This window comes from Vanacampus margaritifer, chromosome 16, assembly GCF_051991255.1.
Source record: "Vanacampus margaritifer isolate UIUO_Vmar chromosome 16, RoL_Vmar_1.0, whole genome shotgun sequence".
Lineage (NCBI taxonomy): Eukaryota > Metazoa > Chordata > Actinopteri > Syngnathiformes > Syngnathidae > Vanacampus > Vanacampus margaritifer.
In genome coordinates, this window is record NC_135447.1 from 7,042,777 (window position 1) to 7,057,723 (window position 14,947).

Below are 14,947 nucleotides of genomic sequence, written 5' to 3' on the forward strand. Positions count from 1 at the left end.
ATTAATTTGTGCCGACTTAAATGATGATTTCTGTGAGTCTGCATTCACGTTTTATGTGATATGTCCTCTTTGGGTGTATTTGGGTGTGAAAGTGAAAACACCATGGAAGATTCTCCACAAAGCATATTGATGGTATTGATTATATAACGCCCCACTGGAGAAGAGATGCCTCCCACAGATGTAACCTCAAGAAGCATCTCTCAGGTCATACTATTTCCATGACCTTTAAAGCCGGCTTTTCAAAATATGAATTCACCCGAAGACTGGTGAACCCACATCCGAGAGAAACTGCATGCGTTCTGAAAGCACCTCAATCATGGCCAGATTCTCTTCAATCATACATGGACAACTTGCAGGGTCACCGGGGTACAACATTTTGTTTCAGTTTGAAGAATAACAACATATTAGAGGTCTTAGAAGTCGCTTGAAGTACTTAAAAACACATGGCTATGAATGCCTTGATTTATCCGCAAAAGTCGTAAATCTGGATGTATAAACAACAATTCAGAAATGAATGCCCTTCAGGACCTAAGCTTTACAAGTTTCAAATGATTCTGTGTGTATGTTTGTCATCATCATTTTTTCATAGATAGACTATTTTTGATAGACGAGCGCCCGTCCGCTCAGCCTAAAAACGGCTGTATCGTCATTCTTGTGTAAAGGCAAGTCTAGATTAGCATGAATATGAGTTTGCTACATTGTCTCGATAAGCGTTCCGGTGTATTTCATTGCCAGCCCCTGACACATCTGACGATTCGGTGACCGAAAGAAGACGAGATTTTAGGCTTGCTACAAGTAGTTTCGATTTTAGGCTAGCGAAAAGGAGGTCTAAATTGAAGCGCCATTTTGGTGGATTTGATCCAAGCGCAGGGAGACAGATCCTGAGCTTTGTGGACGTGTGTGGTAGATGTCATCACATTTCGTTAACAATTTTAATAGCTGATTGGACGGGGGTGAGGGGTCACACATGGAGGCACGATCAGTCTCAAAGTGCCCATTGAGTTTTATGCAGCCCCACTAGTCTAAATACAATATTTTGGTTAATATTGCGTTCAACAGTTCTTATCAATATCAGAAGGCGGCCATTTTGTCATTTGCTGTTGAGTGAAAATTACATCACAGGTCTCAGACAACAACCGATCACAGCTCAGCTTCAGAAAACAGGTGAGCTGTGATTGGTCGTTGCCTGAGTCCTGAGCAACTGTGATGTCATCTTCGGTTGACAGCAAGTGGCAAAATGGCTGCTACCTGAGATAGATAAAAACGGCTGGATTTTGGGCGCATAACTCAAATCTTCACAAATGTATTATTAATCAGAATGTCATGTTTAGACTAGCGAGGTCACATATAACATATTAATGTCAATATTTTTTTACGGTTGACTTCCCCTTTAACAGCAGCCTACTTTACATCACCTGCAAGTAGAGATCCTCTTTGAACAACAACTTTGAACAAGCCCATCAATATAGTACATGCCATGCAGCCTACACGGCTCTATTTCTGTGCTGAATTCAAAGGAAATGAGGAGAGCCTCTTCGAATGGCCGTGAGTCGGCTGCGTTCCCTCCCACAGTACACGAAGCCCACTTCTCCCTGAGCTAGTGTAGGAAAATACCAAAACAAAGAAAACTGTGCTTTAGAAATACTCCATGGTTGGTATAACATAAGTCATAACATAAACAAAAACGCCTTTCCTGTTCTTCCAGAGACAAATGATGGATGCAAAAGGGATATAGCCTACTACAGGTGTGGGAGGCTCCCTTAGGCTAGGAACCTGCAACTCGTAGCATGGCAGGCAGTAATCGATCCTCTTCAAAATTAGGAATTATGTGTGTGTCTTGGAGTGCTTGTGCATGCCTGTGTGGAAGTGTGATGACCTGTGAACTCCAACACCCACCCCCTTACTCTCCCTAGGGTGGACAACCGTGTTCAGACTACGCAACGCATTGCAGGAAATCAGTGAGTAAACAAGGGAAGCAATCATGAGATACAGATTTCAGCGCGCAAGTCATAAACACAAGTTTATTCTAACACCATTGCAAATGTATGAATGTATATTTGTTCACAGCCAAACACTGGCATCAGTAGTCACTGTCAGAGAGATATTATGCTCATTGGTATGATTGCATCATAATGAAAAAAAATTCTCATGTATCGGTAGCTTAGCTAAATATAAAAATGACTGCGAGTGCCACTAAAAATAAAGATTTACGTTTGTAAATGTGTAGATAGGCCTATGTTCCAATAATTGAATTTTCAAGAATCACTTCAATCAAACAGTTTTCCAGTCAAGCCTATTAAAAGCCAGTAATACTCGGCCCCCGAGGACCGAAGGAATCTGACAATTCCATCTGATACAAAATGAGACCTCGTTGGTGTACAAAGATATCCCATCAGCCCCATCATCCATGGCGAAAAAAGCCCTCATTAGCCGAGAGCCTCAGCTCATCACTGTCAACTCCAGAAGGACCCCGGGGGAGTCTTGTTAGCTTGCGAGATGCCGCTATAGGCTAGCTCCCTCCAATCAGACCATCATTACCCAAGGTACAGCATTCTATAACAAGTGTCTGTCAGTATTTCGAGTCACAATAATGTCACTCACCAAAACCTGAGTAATACATAATGTGAACCCAAACCTGTTTACTACCAATTCCAGTCAGCCAGATGTCTCGGGCAGTTTGTCCTCTGAGGAGCTGTAGCACATAGCAGGATGGAATAACTCCCAAATCCAATCTGTCTTACTTTGACATGGCTAAAAGTTGCACAAGCCACGCTGCCATCAGCAGTTGTATTCTTTCTTTTTTTTTAACAATCTGTACCTCTCGTGACATGCGGTTTGTCGCTGTAGTTTTTATTTACCACATATGACTTGTTTTCTGTTGATGTATGCATACAATTTACTGTGATGATGCTAACTGCGCGTGTGGTCATGTGACTGCTTGGCTTCATTTGATTGGAGTCAAACATCAATCATAGTAGATATGTTGGATTGGAAGCCTTTCTGACAAAAGGAAGATAAACATGCATTTGATAACTAAACTGTAGCTCAATATAACAGAGTGAAAGTAGCATTTCTTCTTAGCAAATAATAAAAGCAAAACATAAATATAAAAGTAAGTATGACCAAACTACTGTGACAAGCTAACGGGCTTTCTTATGTTGCTTTCGTTGCTTGAATGTTGTGTTTTATGTTTTTTTTTTTATATTTTGTCTTTACACATGTACTTTTATAATCAGTTTTTTTCTTTATATACATGTTCGAAATAAAATTGAAAAAAAAAAATCTTTTCATAAAGTATTTGTAATTGAGTTTGGGGTTTTTTCCCCCACCACGATCACTTCTTGGATTTGGGACGACAGAGCGCTATTGTTATAAGTCTATAACAATAATAAAATGCACACAAAACCCACCCTCCCCTCCACCTCCCACACAACAGAAATTTTCATGAATGAGATTGGACATGTGTGGTGTGTGATTTTGTGAAGCACTGCTGGCCACTGCTCAAAAGCATTCAAATAGTGTTAACTGTAGTTTTTCTCCTCCTCTCCTCTGACTCATCCACTGGCCTCATAGCAGCACAATCACTCTGCAATCAATCTCAATTGAAGACCAAAATGTATTACTCGAACCTTGCGAACTATCGCATTTTCTTTTTCTTTTCTTTTTTATTCCAAAATACCTGACATTTTCTTTAATAAGACAAAAATAAGATATGTACTGGTAAAAAGATCAAATGTTTAGTAGAGAAAGTGCTTGTAGTACAGTGTAACCATCTATCTACTGTTTAAAAAAAAAACTCAATTTGTTTCTTTTGGCCTTTTCGCTCAACGACAGCATCTTTGGAGGTCATTTTAATATCGACTTGTTAAGAGCTGTTTACAAGGGAAGCACAGAATTAGATGAATTTCCCACCATGACTCCTTGTTTAAACAGACCCTCCAAACAAAGCAGGTAAAATGGCAAGGCGAGTCGCAGCATCACTCTGGGGATGCATAATTAAGATGTGTAGTACAAAGCCACATGGACACAAGTGCATGTTTTTTTTTAATGATGGCCATTTAGACTGTTATGTATCATCTGGCATCCATTACGGGTGGCAGCTTTATACAGCCAGAAATTAAACTCCCAAAGTAATTCCAGGTGGCATGTCACAGTACAACTGAAATGCTTAACCTCAAACTTTAAGAGCTCAGCGTTTAAACGGTAAGGGCTTTATGCTGAAAGAATAGAGTGGTGACATTTTAATGAAATGTTAGTGCAAGCAATAATTTTCAAGTAGAGATGGCACTCGCTGGTCAAAGTATTAGGGGCCCTGTTTTCGTAGGCAGGCTTTTGATCAAAAACAGTTATAGTGGAAGTTAAACATTTATTGACAATAATATGTTACATGTGACCTCACTAGTCTAAACATGACATTTGGATTAATATTACATTTTTGGAATATGAGTTATGACGTTTTTGTCCATCTCATCGGGCGGCCATTTTGTCACTGAAGATAACATCAATGTTACTCCAGAGCTCAGGCAACGACCAATCACAGCTCACCTGTTTTCCGAAGCTGCGCTGTGATTGGTTGTTATCTGAGATCTGAGCAATTGGGACGACATTTTCACTCAACAGCAAATGGCAAAATGGCCGTCCCCTGAGATGGATAAAAACGGCTGGATTTTGTTGCTTAACTCATATTCCGCTAACACAATATCAACCAGAATATCGCTTAGTGGGGCTGCATAGAATATTGGGGTTGACTTCCCCTTTAAGAACCACTGTTATAAATGCATACAAATACAGTACAGTGCATACTGACAGGTGTTGCTGCAAGTAGCTCAAACATCTGTGACCTATGCTACAAATGGATTGTTCAGAGTCAATCAGTGAGTGTCCGTATACTGGAAGAAGAATCTCACGAGAATCCAAAATGTTACTTTATTCCTTGCTCAATATTATCGAGTCATTCCTGTAGGGCATGTCTTTCATGTCAGGAATCTTCAGTTGAATAAATCAATAGAATTACCAGCTTGTTGCCAACGGTTTCTTTAATTTTGAAGTAACTACATCTTCAAACCACGCCAAAAGGCAGATCTGAGGCTTTTTTTTTTTTTAAGAGCAACAGACAGAACGGGGAACAATAATGACTTATAGAGAGAACTGCTGCAGGGCTCGTAAAGGTCTGTGGTCAATGTGGTCGGACCAAGATTTGTCAGTTTGGAAGGGTAAAGACAACAAACCGGAAACCTGTTGTCGTGGTGTTTATTTTTGAGCTCTTGATGTGGAGAAGGTCCACTTTTTTTTTTGTTTCTGGCTACATTCATGGTCACAAAATATCCACTCAAAATTCAACACCACAATAGACAAGCTATGGAAGGTCAATGTTTTCATTATACAATGATATGCAAATAAAACTATTAATCATCAACGCAGAGCTATTCTGAAGTTGATAAATCCCCACAGCCCTCAAAATGCTGCACTAAATAAATCCATCACTCAGTGTCTGACATTTACCGCGAATGAATGAATGTTACTGACAGCTGTCTTTGTCTGTGCAGACTGAGTGAGGCAGGTGCAAACAGGAAATGGGAATTTATTTCTCTACTTTTTGCACGTTTGACCAAAGACTAATAAACATCAGAATAGATTTTTAATAAACAATATATCCCAATTCTTTCACAAGTGGTCTCACCAAGTCAACAAATCATGCCTTATCAGAACATTCTCAAATAAGAACTCGAAACGATCTGAACATTCACACACATTTTTTGAGTCAACGCAGTGTATATATCACCTCGCTATTAAATCCTTTCATAAACAGTACTGTTGCAATATGACTAATTCCCCCAGTTGATACTCCAACAATGTGACTTTTCACATTATTTATGCCACACAAAAGGTGACACACCCATCATTTACGGAACAGTATAAAGCACAATACAATCTCACCTAACAAGCTGATAACCTTGTTGTTATTGTTAAGTGTCCTCCTTGAAGATTTCAAACGTTCTCATAATGAGCCCACTCTGCAGAACAATGACAGTTCACAGGGGCCTTGTTTCCCCATCCAGTTAAAATACCACACATGTACTGGTTTGACTGGTGCTATGGGACTGATCCAATGCAGTCTTCCTCATTAACCGGCAGCTCCTGTGTCGCATGCGCACGCTGAGGACTGAAGATAGGCAGCCACACACATGCCAATGCGCTTATGCATAAAACATACTTTCACGTAATTCTTCTCCCCATTCCGACACCTATTTTGGCAATTAACTTCCTCTGGTGAGATAAAAGCTGAATAAAGGAGGCTTGCAAGGGATACCTATATGTACAGTAGATGATAATAGGGGGCACTTGAGGGCACATAAAGTCGACAAAAAAAAAAAAACGGGCCAATGATGCAACTTGTAAGTTCCTTCCATCTTTAGCAGTGCATAAACCATTTCCTTAACTGGCTTATCTGAACAATTTTGGAAACGGTCAAAACAGTTATATTTTTAATTATGCATCAACATCCTCCTCCTCCTCCCCCTCCTTATCCTCATCATCACTAGCCCCTTTTACACTTCGATGTACATATAATAAATAGATACCTGAACAAAGGTGCAAAAATGCCAAAATCCAGTAAATCCCCTTGAAACAGGCAGGCATCATTCAAAGGAGCAGCAGTCGGAGTATTCCAGACTTTGAAGGCGGGTCGCGGTGCAGTTAGTTCATCTAAATCCCAACTTTTTGTGGCCGAGTCAGTCTGGGTCGTGTAGCATTCAAATAACTCGATAGCGAACCTCAGAGAAGAGATGCCCACTTAAAGTTTAGATGAATCCTCGATGAAGTATCCCAATCGAGACAAAATAGGTTTTCTCCACTCGGCTCTAACTCCTCACTTCCGAACGGCCAAAGCAACTTGGCTGCATCCATCGCCTGAGTCCAATCGTCATTTCGTTCAAGAAGGCGATGATCTCATAGAAATGTAGTTGCGGCCACTTTTTTTTTTTTTTTTTTTGAATGCGAAGCCCACGCGAGACTGCTGCGAAAGAAGCGGCGTTGGTTGGATGAGGCGCTGCATGTGCGTGTGCGTGTGCGTCGTCAGTGCGCACACGAGGAGGGCTCGGATTTTACTGCTGCTCAGGACAAGAGATTCGACTCGACCACCCAAGAATTAAGTTCCTCTTTTGTACCACTTAACAGTACTAATAGTTAATAAATATTGGCATGAAGTGCTCATGACTGTTTTTACACAATTTTCTTAAAGTATCCATAATAAATATAGAACATTACCAAGTAAGCCTATGATCATATTAACCTAAAGGACACTTTTAAACAAACTAAAAAAAACGACACTCAAACGTGTTCCTTTTAACATCAAAATTAGAAAAGAAAAAAAAAAGTCTCTTATTTTTGTTCTAGAGCTGTTGTAGACCAGCTCAGGCTGTACTTTACGGGTGTGATAAGGAGGGGGGGGGGGGGGGGTCATCATAATGAGCCCTGTCTGCAGCAGCATTGTGTTTCTCAAGATGACCAAAAATCGATCCAGGTTCTCACCCCCTGACCTCTCAGTGTGCCATTGGGGAAATTAGATATGATTGGAATTGCATTACAGTTGTAATGCTGCTAGAACATGTAATGCCTCAAAATGACACATGTTGACAAAACCGTCGCACTGGCTTATATGATGCTTTTTTTTTTTTAAGTGAATGATTAAATGAGGGAAGTTACTGTATTTTTCCTCTGAAGCATTAGGTAGAGCCATTTTGCAGCAAGCTTTAGGAATCTGTTATTGTCAAAATGTAAGCACTCCCCCTAGAGGATGAAGAGACTCAGTGAGGAAAGCGTTGCCTTCAAAACATTCATTCATTCCTATTTCTTATAAACAATTTAGAAAATGTGTTTTTTGTTAGGTAAATGAGTGTAAAATGGCTGTATTAAAGAAACACAATATTTCAAAGCCTTTTTTTTTTTTGCTAAACCAAAACTATATATGATAAATACAATTGGCCAATGATTATCTTTAAGGTTAAATGCTGAACCTCAACACCCTATTGATTAGGCCAACAGATACAAATTGGTCAATCTGACCAAGATATTTGTTAATCTGTGTTAGAGGCTGACATTTTTCTGAAAAAAAAGTACCACTTATTGTCACTCCCACCTAAGTGGGGCAAAATTTGTTCTCTGCGTTTGACCCATCCCCTGAGGGAGCGGTGAGCCGAAGTAGGGGTCGTGCTCGGGAATCATTTGGTGATCTAACCCCCCAATTCCAACCCATAATGCTGAGTGTCAAGATGGGAGGCAAATGGGTCTAATTGTCATAGTCTTTGGTATGACCCGGCCAGGGATTGAACCCACAACCTCCCAGACTCAGGGTAGACACTCTGCTAGGCCACTGAGCTGGTCACGCCTAGTGATCTATCTAGACACACATTTCCATTTTTAAACACTATATTATTTATATAATATATTGTAATCACTTATAATAATTAATAAATACATTTAGAATACAATAAATTGAAACAATTAATATATTTCCAAGTGATCTACCTAGACTTACTTTCTATTGTAACCAATTTCATTGGTTTTTTGGCCAACCAATAAAATTGGTATGCCCGTAACCACCCAGATTGGTAGTTTTTTTAACCAATCAATTTTTAGAGAGTAGTATACGCTCTAACGCCTTTTCATATAAAGTACTATCTTACTGTCTTAAAAATGTGAATTTAATTTCTCCAGTAAATTTAATTCCATTACAAGATTAGTCAGGGCTCTTCAATCTCAAAAACTGGCTGAAACTCACTAGTTTTCTATGCATATTCACCGAACCCTTCTTAACTGAATAATAAAATGTGACTTTTTTTTTCTTTTCAAATTCAAGACATATGTTTAGGGTTTAGGTATAGGGTGAGTAGCCTTTTCATCAAATGTGGCTCTCGTCACATTGAATTCAGAAAGCATTGTGTTCTTGTATTCTCCATGCAGCCGAATGAAATGTTTTCAGTTTTGTTAGACAGTTACCGGTAGCTGTGCCGTACTAGAATTGCTCAACTTGGCTGCAAATTGCACTTAGGATGCTGACTCCCATCACTCAACTCACCCAGAGGCAGCAGACACAATGAAAACAGCAGATGCCCCAGAATTGAACCCTGTGGAACATCGTGCATTCCGTTATACAAGTGAATTCATATTACAAAATATTCATATATATTGGTACGACGTACCATCACAACAGCCACAAGTCGACTACTGAGCACACCAAATTCCCTGCGGCACAGGTAGGCCAAGCAATATAGCGTGATCACCTGCGGGCAATGATGTCCAAGCGGGGCGTGTCATCGCAAATCATACGAGTCGGGTGTGTGTCTTGACCGCCGTCAAACGCCTGAGACTGACTTACCGAACCCCTTGTGGTTCGATACAACCCAGATTAGGAACCACTGATCTTCAATAAATCTACCATGCATGTTTTTGGAATGGAGGAGGAGATAACAGAATTCATAAAAGAGAATAAGAATAGCCCTCTCTTCTAAACTAACATTCATCCTTATCCTGTTGTTAAATTATTATGGTCCTATTTAACAATAACATTGGTAATACAACATAAAATGTGACTTATACATTTACAAAGATAGTAACATTCACAGTAAGATGTATGTGTGTGCACATACATACACAATTGTGTGATGTAATGACCCTCACTACAGTAACAATAGCATAGGGAATGCAGAATACGTCTTTCTGGCATGTTTACATTGGAGACATGCAACAACTCCATAATTTGTGCCACTCCAAAACACTGACAAGAATAGGTCCACCATAACACGAAAAACGAGAGTGTGTCTTTGTGTCTGTGTCGCCTCAACAACAGGTGCCACACCAAAAGAAGGCCTTGTGAATTCTGACAAATATTTACACCATTAGTCACATTTCAAAGCAGTGGAATATTTTTTCCAGGAACAGATGGTGAAAATATTGTGACACAAAGACATGCCTGTCTTCATGGCAACAGAAAAGATGAAATGGCAAACATTTTCAGGAAACAGTGCCAGGGACTGAGACCTATTTTTTGCTTCAAAGTAAATATCAAGAAGACAAACGCTGCATCTCTTAATATGGCATGATGGAATAAACTGTGTGCATTGTTCCACAAATATTTGTTTTGTGAAAACATATAACTCATGAATGCAGATCTTTGCGATTAATCAAGAGCACGTGCCAACAGCATTTCTCACTTTTTTTTTCATGTTCAGTCTCATTTTTCTACCCTCCGCATTTCTTATCTGTGGCAGTTTGTTGGCTTTTTCAGTTTGCTTCACTCATTTATATCTTTGCCTATCTGTCACTGCACATCAGTGCCGTTGCTGAGGGTCATACAAAGCACTGAAGCAAAATGACAGCGAACCTTGAACATTCCTCACCCAAATCACAGCAGGGGAATCTGATGCAATAGCTGCATCTCGTCTCTCTGTCTCTCTCTTAAATGAGCAGCGTGGTAGCCAGTCTCATTCCACACTTTAAAGAATGAAGAGCCTTTCAAGTTCTTACAGTCTCGTATTTTTTTCTGGCTAGGGCATTAAGACACATTTTTGGGGGAGAAAAAAAAATGTTTTTCATCTTGAAAGGAGAAAAAGGCAGATCAAAACTATTTCATCAACCATGAAAAATAGCTGGTACAAGCCTCAATTTAGATGTTGTTTTTTTTAAGTAATACATGCATGCTTGTTAACTCATTCACTGCCATTGACGGCTATAGACGTCAAAAATAATAATAATTTAATTTTGTTCTCGCACTTTTGTTAACAAGAGTATGAAAACCTAAAAAAAAATTATTGTACATTTAGAACAGATATAAAATTTGTGATTAATGGCCAGTTAACTGGTGAAGTCATGGGATTAATTATGATTAAAAAAATTAATCGCCTGACGCCTCTGATTTTTTATATTTTCTTTTTCTTTTTTTTTAAAGAAAAGATTATTTTAAAAAAAAACCTTTTTAAAAAAAAGAAGAAGAAAAGATTATTAAAAATGAGAGGCGCAAGCGATTAAGATGTTTCGTAATTAATCGCATGACTTCTCTAGTTAACTCTTCTAACTCTTAATATCTGATCTAAATGTAAAAAAAAAAATTTTTTAGGTTTTCATACTCTTGTTAACAAAAGTGGGAAAAAAATGTTAAACTAATAGAAATAGTTCAAATAAATTTTTGCCGTCTATAGACGTCAATGGCAGTGAATGAGTTAATGGTATTTTACACTGGTCTCACAGTTGAGCAGTATCAAGGTTCGAATAACGGCTCGGGCCCTCTAATGTTGAGTTTGCCTGTTCTCCCGTGCTTTTAAGGGTTTCTACAGGTACTCAGAGTTCCTACCACATTTCACATTTGAAAACATGCATGTTAGGCTGATAGAAAACTTTAAATCATCTGTAGCTGCTATCATGTATGGTTGTTTAACAAAGTCTCAAACAACATGTGTATTTTGTTCTTCGAGTATGAATTTTTGAGTAAATTATTTTGCAAGGTTCAAATAATCATTAGAATAATGCTAAAAAAAAAATTATTATTTTGTGGAGGGCACCATTATTGTGCAAATGTCTGTCTCTTGGCACAATGGGGGGGCTTTGTTGGCTTTAGACACAACATTGGATGTGTCCAGCTGCCTAACTGTTAAGTGGTATTATTGTCTGTCAGCACATGGAAACAAAGTCCCATTCCTGGAAATTGAGGTCATTATTTATCTTTCAGCGGTCTACTGTACTCTCATTACCATAACCTGGAGCAACACTCTCCGTGAGCATATTTATGACAGTTTGCTATGATTTATTATAAAGTAAGATGAAACTTAAATGATACCCATATTTTTTTGGTGTAATTGATAATTTGCTTAGGGAGCATTTAAAATATACAGTATAACAAGAGAATTAAAAGAAGTTAGAAAAAGAAAAAAATCAATTAGCCAATGATAACACAGGGCATATGATGTGGAAATCTGTTACATACAGGCCTAAATTTAGTCAACACTCAACAAATTGTACTGTACCTTTGTACCCATAGCTGTCTTGGTCTGCTGCAGGTTGCAGTTCAGGTGTTTGGGTGATTGCGTCACGGTTTCTTCTGTATTTATCTGTTTGTAAGGAAATGAATGGCATAGTAACTCGGCCACATGTTTAAATACTTCCCTTTTTTAAACACAATTATTAAATGAATATATGTGAGGTGAGAAAAAACACATTATGTTTGTAATTAGACGTGGTTTGGATCAGAACTGCATCAAAGGTATTTCTCATATATTGTTTACCAAATTTACACAATAGCAATATTATGTTACGATATTAACCTCAAATATGATGCAATGCAGTACACTTAGTAGAATAGATTTTCTGAACAGATTTTTTTTAACATAACCTAGGAAATCTTAGGACGTATATAAGTTTATTTTAAAATCAAAGAGATTAATAATATAAAGTCTTTATTAAAGAACAGTGATATCACTAGGTGTTACTTTACCAATTTAACCACAAGAGGTCAGTATAACTGCATCAACAAACAGCTGTTCTGCTCATCGGGGATAGCTATCCTGTTCCTCATCTTACATACGGTAAAAACTGGCATCAAGGATGCAATTGACTTGACACACGTGCAATAAAATAAAGCACAATGCAAGAACTGTTTCTAAGTACTATATTACATATAACATTGATAAACATGTTAAATACATCTCTGTAGGTATCAATCCAACTTAATACTGTATTTTTAAAAGATTATTTGATGCAGCTCTTGTACTGGACCTAATTTGAATGTAAATGTGTAGCCTACAGTAGTTGATGCTGGGCTGAAGTCATTTCATGTTTGCAGACACACTTGTTTTCAGAGATATACACATTTTTTCCAACTAAATCATTAAATGTAACAAACTTTCAAGCTTAACAAATATCTCAAATGAGCAATTTGATAGTTCACTGACTGAACATTTTCTGACCTGACATAATGTCCACAGCATGGCCGCGCTCCACTCGCTCGACACCAAGCAGGCTGATGAGAATGAATGTGGTGGGAAGAGCCAGCATGGTTCCTGGCAGGGCCTTTAATTGGGACTTAATGGACCTGGAACCAAATACATGTGAATAAGTTATTAGAGCGATAAGTAATATGTTAACAATTTCATTTTTTAATACCATTTCATGGACATAGTCAAACCCTTCACACCACTGATCCTGCTATAATGCACCGTGCAAAGCCATGCTCTTTTAGAGAAAGTGTGATGGACTTTCTTCTAAATCCTGCCCAGCATGTAGTCAAACTGTGAATCGTTCTCTTCGAGTCTGATCACGTCCGTACGAAGTGACGAAATTACAGCTTCACAGTTATCTTTCTGTGCCCCCACCCAAGTACAGTATACCAGAAATCTGTTCATTCAATCATACTCTGTACATTTGGTCTCCTATTGAAGCACGAGTTGTATATACAGTACAATAACCAACCAATTAATTTGATACACATGGATGGATGGATGCATCATGCACCGTCTAATAAGAACAAATATAAGAGCTGCTTTTACAATGGTATTATTGCAGGGGGGTTTCTAATATTTGTTCTACTCTCTTATACTAATTAAATTACAATACAATTAAATCAACAAAGTTTTCTGTGTTTTGATGCAGTTTTACCGGGTGTATCTAATGTTGTGGTTGGTGAGTTGGTGAATGCCTAATACAAGATCAAGTGAAATCGCTATTCTTCCCATTTCTACCTGGTCCTTTCCAAATAAAAAAAAATAAAACATTTGAAAGAGGATGCATGGGAACCCTTTGCAATTAAACTGGTCATAAATTGTTTTCAGATCTTTAAGTCGCAACAATGGACAAACACCGACCAATTAATTAAAGGACAATGTGTCGAATTTTTGCCATCTAGTGGTGAACTAATGCAACTAAGAATGCAACGGCCTAAGTTCAAAGCACATGCACGCGTCGCGTACTACGGTGCTTCAGAGAGACTACATTTCGTACACCTACAACCAATTACTACGTTCGCAAAGTTCTTCTCATTCGGGTATCTGTTGCATTTTCACGTTGCCGTCCCTTTAAGGCATCAGTAATCGTGATGCCCTCTTGTGGCCCTTTTACAACCAGGAACTAGAATTTTTTTTTTATATATATAAATTTTAGCGGTATTGAACTACTACTAATTGATTTGTCTTTTTTTTTTCATTTCATGACCAATCGATGTAGCAATCCAGACAATTCCATAGGTTTCACATACTTTTTCTTGAAACTGTATATTTTTCCAGGCACTCTGAAATGCACGTAAGATCAGTGAAAAGAGAACTGGACAGCTACAGGCAGCAGAAATAATAAGTCAGTTCTTCTGATCAGCCATCTGTGCTACAAAAAGCTTTGCAACTCATCCCGTCTGTCTGATGGACAGCCAGATTCCCGGGATGTCTTGGCGCCCGCCGCCCACCACCATCATGTGCCACTTTAATTGTTCTGCAAAATGAACATCCACAGCCAGTGCTACAAATATGCCAAAACACTTGAGCAAAAAAAAGTGTCCACCCATTGATAAGTAAGGACCATAACTGTTTTGGAGATGTAAGCAATGCCACAAAGTAGCTGTAGGCTATGTTATTAGGATAAATGTAAATGTGTTGCATAGATCAAAAGCAAGTGCCTCTTGCAAATGTGCTATAGTCTGGATCTGGTTCATGAGATTGTGGGGAATCTTGTCAACAAATGTAGCAGCATGGCATATCAGCATGCTCGACACATCAATAAGAGAATCTCATAAAGATGCTTTGAGGCAGAAAGAACAATATCCAACACCTATACTATATTCAATATGGATTATATTAATATTCAGCACTGTCTCAAAAATCTGCATATAATATTTGAGCATGGGATATTGCATTTTGGAGACTGGTGAAAATTAAATGAGGCTGATAGTAACATCACTGCACTATTTAGGGAA

General features: G+C 38.5%; 1 protein-coding gene across 10 annotated transcripts in view; it reads right to left on the reverse strand.

Annotated features, from left to right (window-relative positions):
* LOC144036205 (roundabout homolog 1-like) overlaps nucleotides 1-14,947 on the reverse strand; it is a 117,278-nt gene that overhangs the window by 69,376 nt on the left and 32,955 nt on the right. For 3 of the 10 annotated variants that reach the window (XM_077546649.1, XM_077546650.1, XM_077546652.1), the window contains 2 exons: nucleotides 12,957-13,081; nucleotides 12,018-12,101 (listed from right to left, as the gene is read on the reverse strand). The exons of 2 other annotated variants lie outside the window; for them this stretch is intronic. In XM_077546649.1, the coding sequence (XP_077402775.1) occupies nucleotides 12,018-12,101; nucleotides 12,957-13,044 (172 nt within the window). In that variant the 5' untranslated portion in view covers nucleotides 13,045-13,081. Of the gene's footprint in view, nucleotides 1-6,581; nucleotides 6,956-10,397; nucleotides 10,415-12,017; nucleotides 12,102-12,956; nucleotides 14,766-14,947 lie in introns of those variants that run through there. 5 more of the 10 variants (XM_077546648.1, XM_077546647.1, XM_077546653.1 and 2 more) reach the window with 5 other exon arrangements.